At 35.3% G+C, this 16080-nt stretch overlaps 1 protein-coding gene across 1 annotated transcript in view; it reads right to left on the minus strand.

Annotated features, from left to right (window-relative positions):
• Positions 1–16080, minus strand: part of LOC105618313 (protein outspread) — a 197168-nt gene that overhangs the window by 8668 nt on the left and 172420 nt on the right. The window contains exons 4-9 of the mRNA XM_012199854.1: positions 9090–9278; positions 4777–4849; positions 3142–3726; positions 1001–1173; positions 640–780; positions 388–549 (exon numbers count right to left, since the gene is read on the minus strand). Of these exons, the coding sequence (XP_012055244.1) occupies positions 388–549; positions 640–780; positions 1001–1173; positions 3142–3726; positions 4777–4849; positions 9090–9278 (1323 nt within the window). The remainder of the gene's footprint in view (positions 1–387; positions 550–639; positions 781–1000; positions 1174–3141; positions 3727–4776; positions 4850–9089; positions 9279–16080) is intronic.

The following is a 16080-nucleotide window of genomic DNA, read 5'->3' on the forward strand; positions in this document are numbered from 1 at the left end:
TATATATATATATAGTATATATATATATATATAATATATATATATATAATTATATATTATTATNTTTTTTAATTAATATTAAAATTAATATTAAAATAATTAAAAAATTAATTATATGCGCGAAATCTTTTTTAACTTTAAAATAATCAAAATTTGACTTTCTCAAGTTCTTTAAATCAATATATTCAATTTTTTTTCTTTTTCAATGAAAAAAGTAGATCACGCTAGATTATAGAATCGCTAGACTTTAATTTAACATAAAATAATGTTATCACATAATTAAGCAGCTATAATTAAGATTGTTTTGCAAAAGCAGTTAGGTACTTTCCGAGAAACACGAACGCTCCTCACTCACGCAAACACGATATCGTAATTATGATTACTCACGACAGTCTGAAATCCATAATTCCGTGCGACCTGAAGCGGCGTGACCGCGGTGACAGTATTGAGGTCTATAACACCATCCATGATGCCCTTGTCCTCCGCACAGGGATCTCTGTAGTACATCAGTCCGCAACCTCTCAACACAAACCAGTGTTTGTTCCATTCCTAGATAAAAAAATTTTTAAATAATTAAAACTTTAATTAAAGTGTACAAGTTTCTTCGACTTCTTTTATTGCTGAATATGCGGGACGCACCTTATTCAATCCTTGCTTCATCAGCCAACCCTTCTTGATATTTAGCAAATCCTCTGCCGGCAGATCGACTCTCAATTCAGAAGTGGGTGAATACCTAATGCCGGAAATATCTAGACCACAGCCATCGGGATCGCCTCTGATCTATACATGAAACGCGTATTGTATCTTATTTTTAAGCAAAATTAAAATGAGTATCAATATATAATAATCCTCCATAGAAAGTCATATTTTTACATACATCTCACAAAATCTTAATTATATGTTAAACATACTCTCATAAAATTTAATAAATGTACTTTTTAAAAAATAGTTCATAATTATTCTGCCGATGCAATCAATTAATAATAATTTATCTACGTACAAGTTTATCCTGATGAGCCGCATTAACCGCATCCACGACATCTCTAGTTGGTTCCGAAATTCTTGGCTTGATTCTCCTTATTCGTGGCTGCGTTAATGAAGCTGCAATATCTCGTAGCTTTCCCTCTCTTTCCCGTTCGTGCTCCAAAAGTATCCTTCGGCACGCGTCGTCATCTATACAATATATAGCTTCTTACATTTATTACTTCTACATCATGCAACATACCATAATATAATATTAACAAATTTTATTCTCTATCTATATATTAAATCATTCTCTATAATTTTGATCTGTTTACGAGCCTTACGGCCTTACTCCGAGAACTATAATTATAATTATAATATTTAGAACGATCGTGAGGAGAATCCAAGAGACCACCGTACGAGACGAAACCGTTAAGTCAGCTTCCTGCGTTCGTAGTTATCAAATATTCGTTTCGCTATGTCGTATCGCTACGTTGCCGAGTTAACTAATTAATTTCTTTTCTACTTAAGCACCGTCTGCCCGAGATGGGCGCTCGTTGGCACGAATAAACAACCATTCCATATTAATTAACTGCCGATTAATTAATAACTTTCGTGCCTGACGAAAGATTTTAACATTAAATTTATTCACGAGAAATTCGTGATTTATTAACAAACTGTAACTCAATGCGAATTACAGTTTTGCTATAATAAATCGCAAATTTCTCGTGAATAAATCCTACGTTGGAATCTTTCGTCAGGCACGATTAAACCGACCAAGGCTAATCGGCGATCAGCGGCTTAAATCTCATGAGTGATTTCAACGCTCCGATAAGACAGACGCGTTTCAATAATCCGCGTTCGTTGGAAATCGTTAGTGAGATCGTTCGACGGATTTCGCGTGCCTGCGTTCCGATTTTTCGCGAGGTAGTTTCTAAAGTATCCCGTCGTTCGTTTGGCGTCAATCTAAATGAAATCTACGAATCGCGCGGCGCAGCGCAGTGCAGCACGGCCGAACGGCCGTAGATTTCCTTCGCGATTACACGTACGCAATTACGCAACGTGTAACGCCGGGTACAATCGGATCCTGATACTCCCCCGAGGCTCTAAAGACAAACATATGGACAAGAGCCCGATGTTGAAAGTCCATAAGTTATAAGAAAATAAGGATATCGATTTTTTTTCGTTCAACGCGAAAATCGTTTATCACGAATGAAAACTTTTTCTTAATAATACATTGAAGTATATTCATTATTGTAATATTAGCTCCGATAATATTAATTGCATAAAAGTATTAGAATTAATTATATAAAATTTTTGTCTTCTGAAGAATATTCAATTTTAATAATTAATAGCTTTCTATACAAGCCCAGCAACATTTTCACACTATTGCTTTGCGGTATCAATTATATTGAACAAAAATAGGTCAGTTCCAACTTAATACATCAGTCGTTTCTTCCGAGGGCTGCAAACCATCGTCATTGAGAATGTAAAACGCAAAGTGGCAGCGTCCCAGTTTCCATTCGTATATAAACTAGTTTTATCTGTCTATTAAGAGCAAGAAAAACTTTCGACATGAATCGTGACAAAGTGAGACGAACCTCTTGAGAATTGACTTCTAATGTGACTCACATGTATTTCGAAATGAAGTTACATTCTTTAAACTGTTTTGTCCATATATATTTTCTAATTTTCATCATCAATGATAAAGCATTAATCATCTCAAATAAAATAATCAGACATACATAGCAATATTTTGTCGCATCAAAAACTTAATTATTAATCGCAATTATATCAGAAAATATTTATTGAATGTATAATTTAAGATATATCATAATAAAAAAAATAAACCACAAACGTCTGAATAATTAAGAATCATAATCTATTTTTTTTAATGAGTTTATTTACTGTAAATAAATAAATATTTATTTGGTACTATTCAAACAAATTAATGTATTAAGGTTTAATAAATTTGTTTCAGCGTGCATAATGCGAACAGACACCAAAAAAATCTTATTCTCCATATTGCAAAGATATAAGACTGCAGATATCATAAAGATATCAGGCAGATATCCTGTGTAATCAGAGTTAGGGAGATGTCAAAGTACAGATGACGGTATTATATACAAGAGTCGTCATGTCAATAGGGAGAGACTGTGCCTCATTTAATATACCGACCTAGTTTCTCGCCAGAGGCTGGGCTGGTCGTGTCACCGATGATGCCGCCGGTCCGCTCGCCCTGCTGATTCATCCTGCGCCTGGCCTTGTCCTCGGCGCGGAGTTTATCCCGGGTCGGCGGTGACGCGCTGCTAGCAGGTTGATCTCGATAGCTCGTCGATCTCACGCCGTCGTTGGGAATCATCGGTGGTTTATCGACCAACGAAACAATGCTGCTCGTCGTCGTCGCCGTCGAGACTGGCGTCGAGGATGTCGAATAGATCGTGCTACAGACGTTGCCATTCAACGATGATGTAGTTGACGTTGCAGTGCTCAAATAATTTCCGGTGGAACCATTCTCGAGAGCACGCGATGGCGACAGGCCATTGTTCCTGATCTCGGAGACGTTCTCCGTGTTGCCATTGGTCAGCACGTTGTTAGCACTGGTGGCGGTGACAACGCTCGTCGTCACCAAGGACGGTGTAGATGAGAATACAGAAGAACACAGATCTGATGTTCCGCCACCGGTTTCTGGAATCCATGTGCTGCTGCGTGGCTCCGATCGGCAGCTATTGAAACGCGGTCGCGGTGGATTTGGCGTGTTACCTACCGATCAAGTTCAAATGCTACCTTTTATAAAAGCTCAGATAAGTGAATAAAACAAACAACGGAATGCAAAATTTCTACAATAGAATAGAATAAAGAAATAAGAGATATTCTAGTCTTTCTTAGAAAACAGTAACGTTAAATTCGAAAACTACAGTACACAGAAATATACATACTGTGCGCAAATAATAATTACTTGTTGCAAGTATTTTAAAAGTTCATATTCGCAAATCTATCGTAAATTTATCATAAGCATCAAATTTACTCAAAATGTATTCTGAGAGTCCTAATAAGTTTAATACTTCAATGAAAAATATTAAAACAAATTCGATTTGCTTGTTGAAATCTTTTTTTCGATCAATTTTATAATATTCTTTAAACGAAAATAAATTCTTGTTTTGAGTAAATAATAATAAGTTTTTCTAAAATTTCTAATAAGTACATTTGAAGGTTGCTATCAAGAAAATATTCCTTGTTAAAGATAACTATTATAACTTATAAGAAAGAAAGAAAATTGAGTAAACAGTTTTCTTATAGCAATAGAATGATATTTTTCTGTGCAATGTATGAAAGAAACTTATTTTAAGCGACATTATAGGATCGTCGTCTTATTGTTAAGTGATACGTGACTCAACTCAAGCTAATCGCTGTAATTTTCATCGTGAATAATTGAAATAAGTACAATTCAATTAGAGATAACGAGATAACTTCGTTCTCAAAACCGGAGGATAACGAGGTGGCAGTGGTATAATAATAGTCGCACATTGTGCAAAAGAAATTTGCCTTCTCCCTCGCTCCACTTGTCTTCCTGTTATTTGTATTCATTTCTTCACTCGCGTCCCATGCGATATTTATTATGTCGACTGAAATGTCGCACGTTATCCCTCGTTATGTCAAGCCTGTTTGCGTAAAGATCTCCGTCTATGCAATATCGCGAAATGGCTAAACGAGGTAGTGATTACATTGTCGTGTTAACCGCCAGTGTGGAAATGGCTACGCATATTATACACACTATAAAATTTACATAGTCTACAAACAGTAGATACTCACTTCGAATCGTCGGTGTAACTTGCAGGATCGTCGTCTGCCCACCGGGAAAGGTTGCATTTCGCTTGTGGCGACCCTGGAAATATAAAATAACATACCGTGAAGACATCGTAGAAGAGAATTTACCCAAGGTAAATTTCCTCTATTGTTAAAACTCTCGAGCGTTTCTTTGCTGTAACAATCTAACCGGATAATCGATCGCGATGTGGTACGCGCGATCTGAAAAGCGATCCGCGAATAATCGCATGATTACGTTCATTCGCGCTTGTATCTTAATCGTGAGAACACTATGATCTACGAACAGATGTATTTCTCGGGAAATGATTAACCCAAATTTTAATTTAACGTGTATGAATTACGAAACATTTATAAGACATATTATCAACTATAATAATATAAAAATAGATTTATTTATTCATTAATTAATTCAGGAATAACTCTATGTTTTTAAGAGCCAGCATTTGATGTTATCTTCTTATGATATTGTCGTATATTCTCAATTGAAAAAAACTGATCATTGCTAATAAGTTGACTTCGCGAGTGATCTCAAGGTGCAAAGCAAGCCTTCTTTGCATAGACAGCGTGGCGATTCGAAGGACAACGAAGAAGGAGGGATAATCGTAAAAAAATATGGAAAATAACGCGAGAGCAGGGTTTCCTTCACGTTCACCCGCGTTAAATGTCGCGAGGAATATAAGTATACATCTCGCCTTGGCCTCGTAACGTAATCGTTCGTTTACACCAGCGCGGGGCCCGCGACAACGAGGTGTAGCCATTTGCCGATCGATCATTGCTTGCGTAACAGAATTGACGTACGTATATAGTCGTGTAATCTCCGTACGAACAATCCGTACGAGCCTGCGACGAGATCTTAAACATGCGAGGACGATTGATCGATCGATTAGTAATCAACGCGAAACCCGCGGGCGCAAAGAATACTTCATTTTGTTCTGAGAAGATAATTATCTCGCTATTTTGCAAGAGAGAGAGGGGAAGGAGAGGGAAAGAGATAGAGAGAATCTCGGATGTATACGAAGGGAATGTTTTTTGTCTGAGAATTATAGCTTTACGAACTTCACACACGCAGGTTGTAACACATAATTCACAAAGGATCGGATATGCAAAGTGGTATTTGCATGTTTAAAGAATATTTTTTTATACAATTCTGACAACTCTTTAACTCGAAAAATATTTTCCTCGACTGGATTCTTTCGTAAATTAATTTATAAAGTTAATTTGAATAAAAATATGCATGGTCGAAAAAAGAAATAAAGGAAACATCAACTGACATGTCGACATGTACGAGACCTACTTCGAGATTTTTGAACGTGTATTCGAAATAAAAAAATATCTTCCTATGAAATCTACTATCCTCCGATAAAATACGATTGTGTGTGCAACACTACGTGATTTTGCACCAAAAATGCCGAATGAAGAGATATTTCTGGTTGTCGATCGATCATTTCTTGCGTAACATATGATCGTAACATATGAGCGATTCGCTGCGTTGTTAAAATTTCGAACGATGTAACGAATGACAGCTTTCGAGCGATTTATGACAGGGCTGATCTATTGGAAGGTTCGCAAGCGGGCATCACGGTCCACAGTTTAATTAGACAATCGCTGAATCAGAAAGGCTATCGATATGACGCGACTCGAATTTCTTTTCGGCTTGTTCGACTTGTAAGTTGCGCAATAAACAACGCGCGATGTACAAACGCTGTATAACGTTCGATACACTGTTGTAAACGTCGACAGGCAGAAATTGGATAAACGTGTCTCGTTTTTTTTTACCAGCGGATGTTTTACGGCCGCAACAATTTGCAACACACGTGAAACGTATGTTGCGTGAAATGTCATAAATTTACGGTTGCCTTGTGGCGCCGACATGGTGTGGACTATGAAATGACGGAGTTATAAAAATCATTTATCTTTCAACTCGTTCACCGATCTTACATATCTCACTTTACATATTTTGCCAATTAGCAAACTTATGACTGCTAATAAGCGAAATATAAAGAACAGAAATGTGAATATCATATTTCGAGCAAGTTTCAAGTCCAGTTGACGATGAGACGTCAATATAGAGAAACTTAAAAAATTTCAAGTATCTAACTTGTAACGTGACACGTTAAGAGCATATATGTAATTAATGGAATTATCACTTGTAAGGCAGCTTTTACAGACTAGGAACGATCGTTCTAGCCAGGTTCGCCAAGACGATCGCATAGCAGAGAGTGAAACGATGCACTCTCCATTTGTCACCAAGCGCTTTCGGTTGTCGGCTGAATAATAGACATCCTTTTTGCAATGCCTCGGTACGGCGTTAAGCGACGTGAAAAGAGAAAACGGGGGCCCCTTAGAGAGATCGCGAAAAGGCGGATGAATCGCAGGAAACGGCCAATCGATTCGAACAACTCTGCGAGATGCAGTCCCAACAGTGACAACTCGCGCACTACTGAGCGTTATTGTTGGCGTAATGAGAGCGATGCGGTGTGCACATCGGTCAGCGTAGCGATTATGCGAGGCAACGTCGGCAGTTTCACTGTCGCTTACGCCATTTTTTTTACCAAGGCCTTTCAAGCGATCGACACAATTGCACTCAATAACCGCTTCATCACGCGAAAGCGCCCGTTTATGAACTCGACGACGCACTTTTATGTTGCATTCTGTCCTACATTAATGCTAATCCCATGACGTCTGACAGCCTCTTTTATGTAGTGAAAAACAATAAAGGCATTTTTATCGCCGGTATTATCGTTCGTAAAGTAACTATGTTTATTAACAATTTTCGCGAATTAATTTATGAATTGATTTTTATCTACGATTTAATTGAACGCTGTCAATATGTAAATTTTATGTACAAGTAAACGAGATCATTGAGTGCTAAATTATATATTCAATAATCATTGTCAAAAATTAAGAAAAATATAAATAAATGTTCAAAAATTCTGTTATATATCCTTATTAGATTATTCCAGCAACATTGTAACGTTCCAGCAATATTGCAATGATATTACAATCGTTGCAGCAATGTTACTTCTGTGCTATATGGGTTAGTTTGAACTCCGTGATAGTCAAGATTATAATAAAGACCGTAATTTCAATTGTTAAGCAGTGTTCTGTATTATATTATTTTGTATTATTATATTCATATAATACAATATAATATTCAAGTATTATAAGTATTACAATTGGACTACATATTTCATATTATTTCAAAATTAAATTTGATAATGTGCTTATTCTTACTTTCCTTTTAAGTTAATAATTAGATTATTTATGTTTACCTAGATTATAAATATTTTGTTATTAAATTGTGAAATGTATGAAAAATTGTATTAATATCAATGACATTCTGGAGTTAAATATATTATAAATTAGAAAGCAGATGATATTTTTTTTAAAGCTTCGTGTAAATTATAAGCACCGTGAGAATTATTGTGAAACAGAGTAAATTCTCCGAGATTTAACACGTTTTCCAGGCCTCAACACTATATCAATTTGCAGTGAAATAATCAAAATGTTCTTCAGATTCCTTCTTGTGTTAGATTTATGGTTGAAACCCTATCGAAGCTAATCCCATCGAAAAGACATCGCAAGCAGGGAATCATTCTTGCACGCGTAACAAGCGTGACGCGAGAGAGGATGCATGACACGTAATGATTATGCGAGGACACCAGCAATCAACCGACAGTTGCGTTTTCTTACCGTTTGCGTGACTCCGTTCTCTCGCGCAACGTTCTTTTCGACGTAATACAGTATCGATATAGAGTTTCGCTGCTGCGTATCCTCCGTAATCGACAGCAAATTAAATTCTCAAATGATACACGTAAGACGCGATTTTACATCGCAAGTGTACATTAGGCATCAACGTTTTCGCCGATGGGCAATCGACCATTTTCTCAAATCGATATTTCTCTCATAATTCGACACAGAAATTCGATTTCGCCTTTCGCTACAGCAGTTTCAGTGCATTTTATTGCGATATGCAAATATCTCAATCAAAAAAAAATTTATCACATTTCAAAAAAGCTATGCAGGGTTTGTGAATTATTTCGGTGTCTTGATGCATTTAATAATATATCAAGACATAGATAGCCCACGCAGCTTCTTTGAAGAAAATAGCCGTTGAAACCTCAAGAGTGTTATTAAATTGTACTATTTAATTTTTATCATTTGCATTTAATCTTTACTTTATGTAATAATTTTGCATAAAGATAGCATTTAATTAAGTTTCCTTGATTAAATGACATATGATTATGTAAGACTAAAAAATAAAAAATACAAGTATTGAAATACTGAACTGAACCAACCTTATTTCGCGAGTACACTTGGAGAACGTCCGTCCACCACCTGGTCTCTTCACGACATGTCCCTTTGACGAAGGTTACACCTTCCGGTGAGGTCACGGCAAGGCTGTAAGGATGCCCAGTGACGTCTTCGGCTGCGGCTACCTCTAGGACGCGGGTCATGTCGATCCTCGCCTGAGGCACCGTTTCGGGCTACAATGATAAGAGGAAAAATACCTGATGTAAGACTGGCAAACACGTTCTATTTTACACGGAATTACGGGAAGTTAATGTAATGAATCGTCAAATTATGTGAATTTCTCAAACGTAAATGTCGCGGTTAGAAATTCTATAATAACAGTTTAGCAAAAATGGATAAAATGGCGAATAGAAAGAGATAACAGATATTTGGTTTCTTTTTCTTATAGCTTTCTATCTCTTTCTTTTCTTCTTTCTTTTATTTTCTCTTATTTTCCAAAAATGTACATAATTATACCAAATGGATAAATAAATAGAAGACCAATTAGAAGACTGATTCACTTTAGCAAGACTTTTATTATAGGATCTCTTATTGCGGTTTATCTATACAAAAACCGATGTCACCCGACGCAAATGTTGTAACCATAAATATATTATACGCGATGATAATTATATACTATCAGTCGGTATGTACTTGTCACTATTAAAATGAAAAAGAGCGAATAATGATAATAAACGAGATAATGGTAACCATCATCAACAGCATGCACAGCCGTCGCAACCGCAGGGCTCACTTTTATCGAGCTCGATGCTTTCTTTTTGCGAACGACCGTTTTGCGAAATTACACGTGCGTTACACGTTCGCATTCAATCGGCTGGGTTACATCGGGCCCGTTTTACCGGAAACGTATCATTTCAGCGCAATAGCATAATCGACCGGTCGCAGAGAGCCGATTCCTCTCGTCTCCTCTCACCTCCTCCCGGCCGTAAAAGTTACATTCCGCGGAAGGCAAGAATAACGTCTTATTGCCGATTCCAGCAAGGCACTTCGCTCCTCGTAAAACGAAAGTGAGTCTCATCGGTGATCGCGCAATTGCCGTCAATTTAAGAGGAAAAAGGGGGAAAGAGACATCGCGTAGAAACAAGACGGAGACGAGAGATCGGTGTGAATCGCACGTTGGTCAAAGCACACCATTTGCGAGTGCCGTAGGCACTTTACACCGCGTAAAGTGCACCCGGGAATGTCACCACAATGCAATCGTTGATACTCCTTCAGAAACGAACATAGCTGCTCGTGTCGAACAGATCGCTTTCATGCCGGAGGGGAGTAATGTACGACGAAACGGGCAATAAAGACTAATGAACAATCTTTGGATAATAAATTGAACGATAAAAAAGAAAATGAGTAACTCTTCGCGTTCTAAACCAGCATAATAGCATTATTATAGCATTATTATAGGATAAAAATTCAATTATATAGAAAAAAAACCGTCACGATGAATCGGAGTTTCATTCAATATCTAAAATGCTGCATTAAAAAATCATTGCCGATCAATTTCGTTTACTGTATATTATAAAATATACACAATAAACCTCCGATATTTTACATTGTAAATTCCTAATGTCAAATTATACCTAATTTGAGTTATTTTTAATCATTTCTATAGGTCGTCATTGCATGTTGTCAATCAATAATAAAATTAAACAATTTAACTTAAGAAAATGTATTAAATTTGATTCAAATTTAGTTTATTATTTATTAAGTGCATACAACTGAAAAAGTTTCTTACAAAAAATTATTAAGCTTTCACTTTAATGGCTTTTCCAGGTCGAGAAAAAGAATGTCCTTTGTCATATCGTTCTCTTGATGTCACTTTCTTGGATTTATTCTTCTGGAGATAAGAACATAATTTCTCAAGAACATAATTTACTCCACCAAGATGTCACCAAGATGAACATGAATATTTTTCGTAACCGAATTATAATAGTCATTAACACCTTATGTTGATATGCATTTGATGAAAATTGAAATATCAATACGGTATTCTTTGTGCCATTAAAAATGCTCACATAACGGTTTGTTTTTTGTAAAAAAAACTTTTTTAATTATTCTTTACAAAAAAGACTTAAAAATATGTGTTTGTTTTAATTTCGTATTACTTTAAAATACCAAAGATTTATCGTGTACATCCTGTATTGGCATATCGTATTACAGAAAAAAATACACAAATGTATTTAGTTATAGAAATTAGAATATAATCATAGAATATAAGGATTCGATTGTGTCACATGTTCGTCTTAAAAATACTCATCCTCGAAAGATGAAGGCACTCGTAACGTCGAGTATATATGTGAAGCAATGCGTATAATTCAAAGTGCCGCCCGCCCAGCAATTTTTCTCGCGCGCGAGCAGCGACATTATTCTTGAAACGCGAGGAGGTTCATTTCTGCGCAGTGCGCATCTCTCGGCGTTTTGCAAGCCTATACACATATATTCTCCTCTTACTCCCTTCCTCTGTCTCTCCTCGCTCGCATCGGGATAATGCAAAAATTTACATATGAAAAATTCCTCCTTGTAGCCCGCATAATTAATCGCGAGAAATGAGAAGGCACGAGTGCACTCGAGATCGATGGTGGAGAAAAAATTTATGAACGCGAAAAGTCTGAAATGGTGAAGTAATTAAAATATTATTAATAGTTCTCCCGCGTTCTTTTAGTCTTTCTTCGTGTTTCGTCGGCATCTCGTGCTTTGTAACGTGAAATTTTATGAAAATTCTTCGAGAGAAAAAAATTATATACATTTTCTTCCTCACTCTAATTTATACTTATACTATATAATTTTAATTAAAGTTATAGAGTGAGGCAATATAAATTAAAATGAGATTATATATGTATGTATACTCTCTATAACTTTTAGAATAAGATTTCTTTCTAAAAAATTAAATCTTTTTTAAAAATTGAAAAGTGATTTTTTTTTCAATTAATTTAAATTCAACTTAAATTCAACTTAAATTCTTTAGAGTGAGATCCTACTTTAAAGAATTTAGAGAATATATGTACCTTACTCTGTTATATAAAATTTTGACAAAATCGTAGGCAGATTCTATTATTAGATTTCTAAGATACGTATATTACACGCATATGCATATGCACTAACGGTTGTATAAAATGCACTGATAACTTTTGAAAGACTAAGCGTATAAGAAATTAGGGTCATTCTCCATCTTTAACAAGAAAGTAATAAATCTACATTAATTAATCACTTTCACAGCCATTTACTCTTGCAGAAAACTTAAGCATGCTTAAATTAAATTCGAACGTTACTAGTATTTTCTAAATCTTTCTCAAAGGCGAATAATATTTTTCTAGAAATTCAAATTACATTTATATCATTATCTTTTTTTTTTCTAATTGTTCCATAGAATTTTATTTCAAAATAGTTTTTTAATCGCAATTTATCTTCTTCCTTGGAATAAATATGTGAACGCAACTGCATCATGTAAAGGAGAATACACCCTTTTCTTGCAAATATACATATACATACATCTCACAGCATCTCACAGCATTTCTGTATTATCTGCATTTTAAGTAAAGATCAAAGAACTCTGGATAGAGCGCGATTGCGAGAAAGGGACGTGATGCGCGAAGAACGAATGCCAGAGAAAATCTGAGGATATTAGACACGGTGCTGCTCCCATACTTGCCGCCTGTATGACAGTGAAATATGAAAGACTTCTGCGGATAGACATTTACGAGACCAATGTAAACGTAGCGCTTTGCGAAATCTCTTGGAACAATAATAATCCATTTAATCGGCGTTCGAATGTTTGTGGATGGCATGACAATATTATACTATTGAAATATACGACGTGTTAAATGCTAATAACTGTCAATACTAATGTAGCGACTAGCTATTTAAGTATATATATATATATATATAATACAAAACATGTATTTAGTATTTTCTATTATATATTTAAATATATATTTACATATACTTATGTATTTAAAAATATACTGTTTAAGTAATCAAAATTATCAAAAAACGATAAACAATTTATATTGCTGTAGAATATCGCAATTGTTTCGTAAATACTGGCAAACAATAAAATACACATGAACATATGCAATGATTCTTGATGTACAGGCACGGAAATAAAGATAAAAAATTAGTATTCTTCGTGCATGCATCTCAGATTAAGACCGAAATACATAAGGCAGTTATATTCGGCGAACAAAGTCTGAAAGAAAATCCATGACGTATTAAGCCCGCATCGCGGCACGAGTCTCTATTAATTAAGGTAGCACCGCTTTCATACACACCCTCGAATTATACTCTCAGATACGGAAGGATATGTCCAATCGAGGGATACATTATGGTATGTCGGTTCTTTTGCGTACACAAGATCACCCTATCTCGGTTTTTATTAGCAAGAAGTGGGTCGGCCCTTTTGCTTGGTTTCCTGTTTATTTACTCTGTTTAATAAAAGAGAAAATAAGTAGCATCATCATTTCCATTACAGTTTCTGCATACCACTAGCGTACTACTTAAGTCTTACTATTAATACGAAATACACTACAATAAAATTTTTAACTATTTTTACATTAAAAATTATTACAGAATACATTAGATACTAATACAAGATAAATGAAATCGCGATGAATCTTTTATGTGCATAATCTTTGATATTTAACCCTTAATATAAAACATGATGATTTTATACGCAATGGATTTCTTGGATTAACTTTTATCACAGTTTACGTAAAAATTATTAAATAATTTTTACATATGCTTGATATCTTCAAAAAATACTTGTAAAATTATATATTAAAAAAAGGAAAGAATAGAGACTATTATTTAGCCAGATATTCCTATTACTATTTCAAAGAAAAGAAATGCGCAGGACATGAATAATTCAATCGTGTGTATTAAGGATTAATGTAATTAATTTTAATTCGTGTGAAATCAATTCTTTCAATTTCATTAAACAGGACGATTTTTCAACAAAACGGAACGGAATAAACACTACTCTTAATCTGATCCCCTCATACGACTTTCTTTACTAAAACACAAGAAGATTGAAACACCGATTATGAAACAACTTGCGGTGGTATCGATCGAAAGACGATAGTAAAGTGTAAGCCGTGTAAGGGAAAGCCTAAAAAAGAAGCAGATGATGAAAAAAAAACGCAATAACAAAATACACGCATCGAAAATAAAACAGGTGATCTCATGGATTGAAACCTGCTCTCCCTGATTATCCGAGTCTTTCATGACCCGGTTGCAGTCTTGCTGGTGTATCGAAGAAAATAAAATCCACGCAGTTTTTGTATAGAACATACAATGTCGCATTTCTTTTCATTTTCTACCAGGCGCTTCTACCTTTCAACTTATTTCTCTCATCTACTCCTTTCTCTCGACGTAATCTCTTCCATCTCTTTTTATGTATCTCTAAAAGAGCAATCTGTGTATTTGATCTTCTTCCTTTGCAACTCGTTACGCAGATGTAAGATATAAATCACAGGATTTCTTCAAACTGAGATATATAGATCTCGGTACTATATAATTTTCAAGATAGTTAGATGATGGACGTCTAGATCGTTTGGACAAAGGCGTTTCTTAGATTCTCGCGCTTTATTATTAACTATATTTTGTATAGTTAAACCATATAATGTATCTGTAATGATTTCTAGCACAACGTTATAATTAATATAATCCAATCTAGAGAGTATAAAAAGACTGAATCTTTTAATAAGTAACTTCTTACTATACTAGAAAATTAAAAATAATACAAACGATGTGTGTGTGTGTGTGTGTGTGTGTGTGTGTGTGTGTGTGTGTGTGTGTGTGTGTGTGTGTGTGTGCGTGCGCGCGCGTTATTACTTAAAAGTGATTACTCAACTACTTTCTTCTTTTAAATAATTATTATCTTTAACAAAGAATATTTTCTTTAACAGATAATTTAAAAAAAACATAAATTTTAAAAAACTTATTATTTACTTATTATTATGTACTACTTAAAATAAGAATTTCTTTTGAAGAATATCATAAAATTGATCGAAGAAATGATTTTATGTAATATAAGCAAATCATACTTGTTTTGATTTAATAATCCCGATTGAAATATTAAACTTATTAGAATTCAAAATATGTTTTAAATAAATTTGACGCTGTGATGAACTTATGACACACGGCAGCTGCACAAGCGGAACCATTCCAGCGCGCGTATTCATATTGATTAAACATGGACGGCTATTACCATTTAAATTCATGTCCGTCAATGCAAGTATAGAGAAGCAAACGTCTTCGCACGAGGCCTTCAGCAGCTCGTAACCCTTACGCACAGTAAGTATCGACCCTCGCATGGATGTCGCGGGGTCCAGCGCAAGAAATCCGCGCAGACAACGATTATGCCCGCCCACTCGCTCCGACGACTTTGAACACCGACCGCAGACCCGAGGACCTCGGCATAAATCTCGGCGTGGCAGCCGTTAAAGATGTCCCAAGATGGGAATTTCGAATCGCCTGAAAGCGTCAGCCGAGAGCTAAGCATCACCGGGTCGTTAATAATCCTCTAAGTGGCATTCATGGCGCCTCGTTCCCCATTTCCGCCGTTGCTTCCTCCTATCGCTCGGGGGCGTAGACAAGGCACTTGGAGACGACATCGAAGTGCTGGCGACGTGATTTCAGAATATGGATGACTCGAAAGAGATCTATCGCGCGGTTAATGCCCGTTTTCACCAATGTATTTACTCTTCATCTTCTTCTAATTTTTAGAATTGGAAAAATGAAGAATGTAAATTAAATCGAGGTTAAAGTTAATCTACTATTGATAGAAACAGATAAGTCTTACATTCATTTTAAAATCAAAATGAGAATTCTGAGCAATAAAGTTCTCATTTGGCTATAATATCATAATTATAAACTATGATAAAATTATAATTAAACTATGACTAAAATACGATCGCATAATTATTACGATCTCATAAGCGAACCATAATTATTATTATTTTAAGAAACTAAGAGTGGAAAACT

This window comes from Atta cephalotes (genome assembly GCF_000143395.1).
Source record: "Atta cephalotes unplaced genomic scaffold scaffold00016, whole genome shotgun sequence".
NCBI lineage: Eukaryota > Metazoa > Arthropoda > Insecta > Hymenoptera > Formicidae > Atta > Atta cephalotes.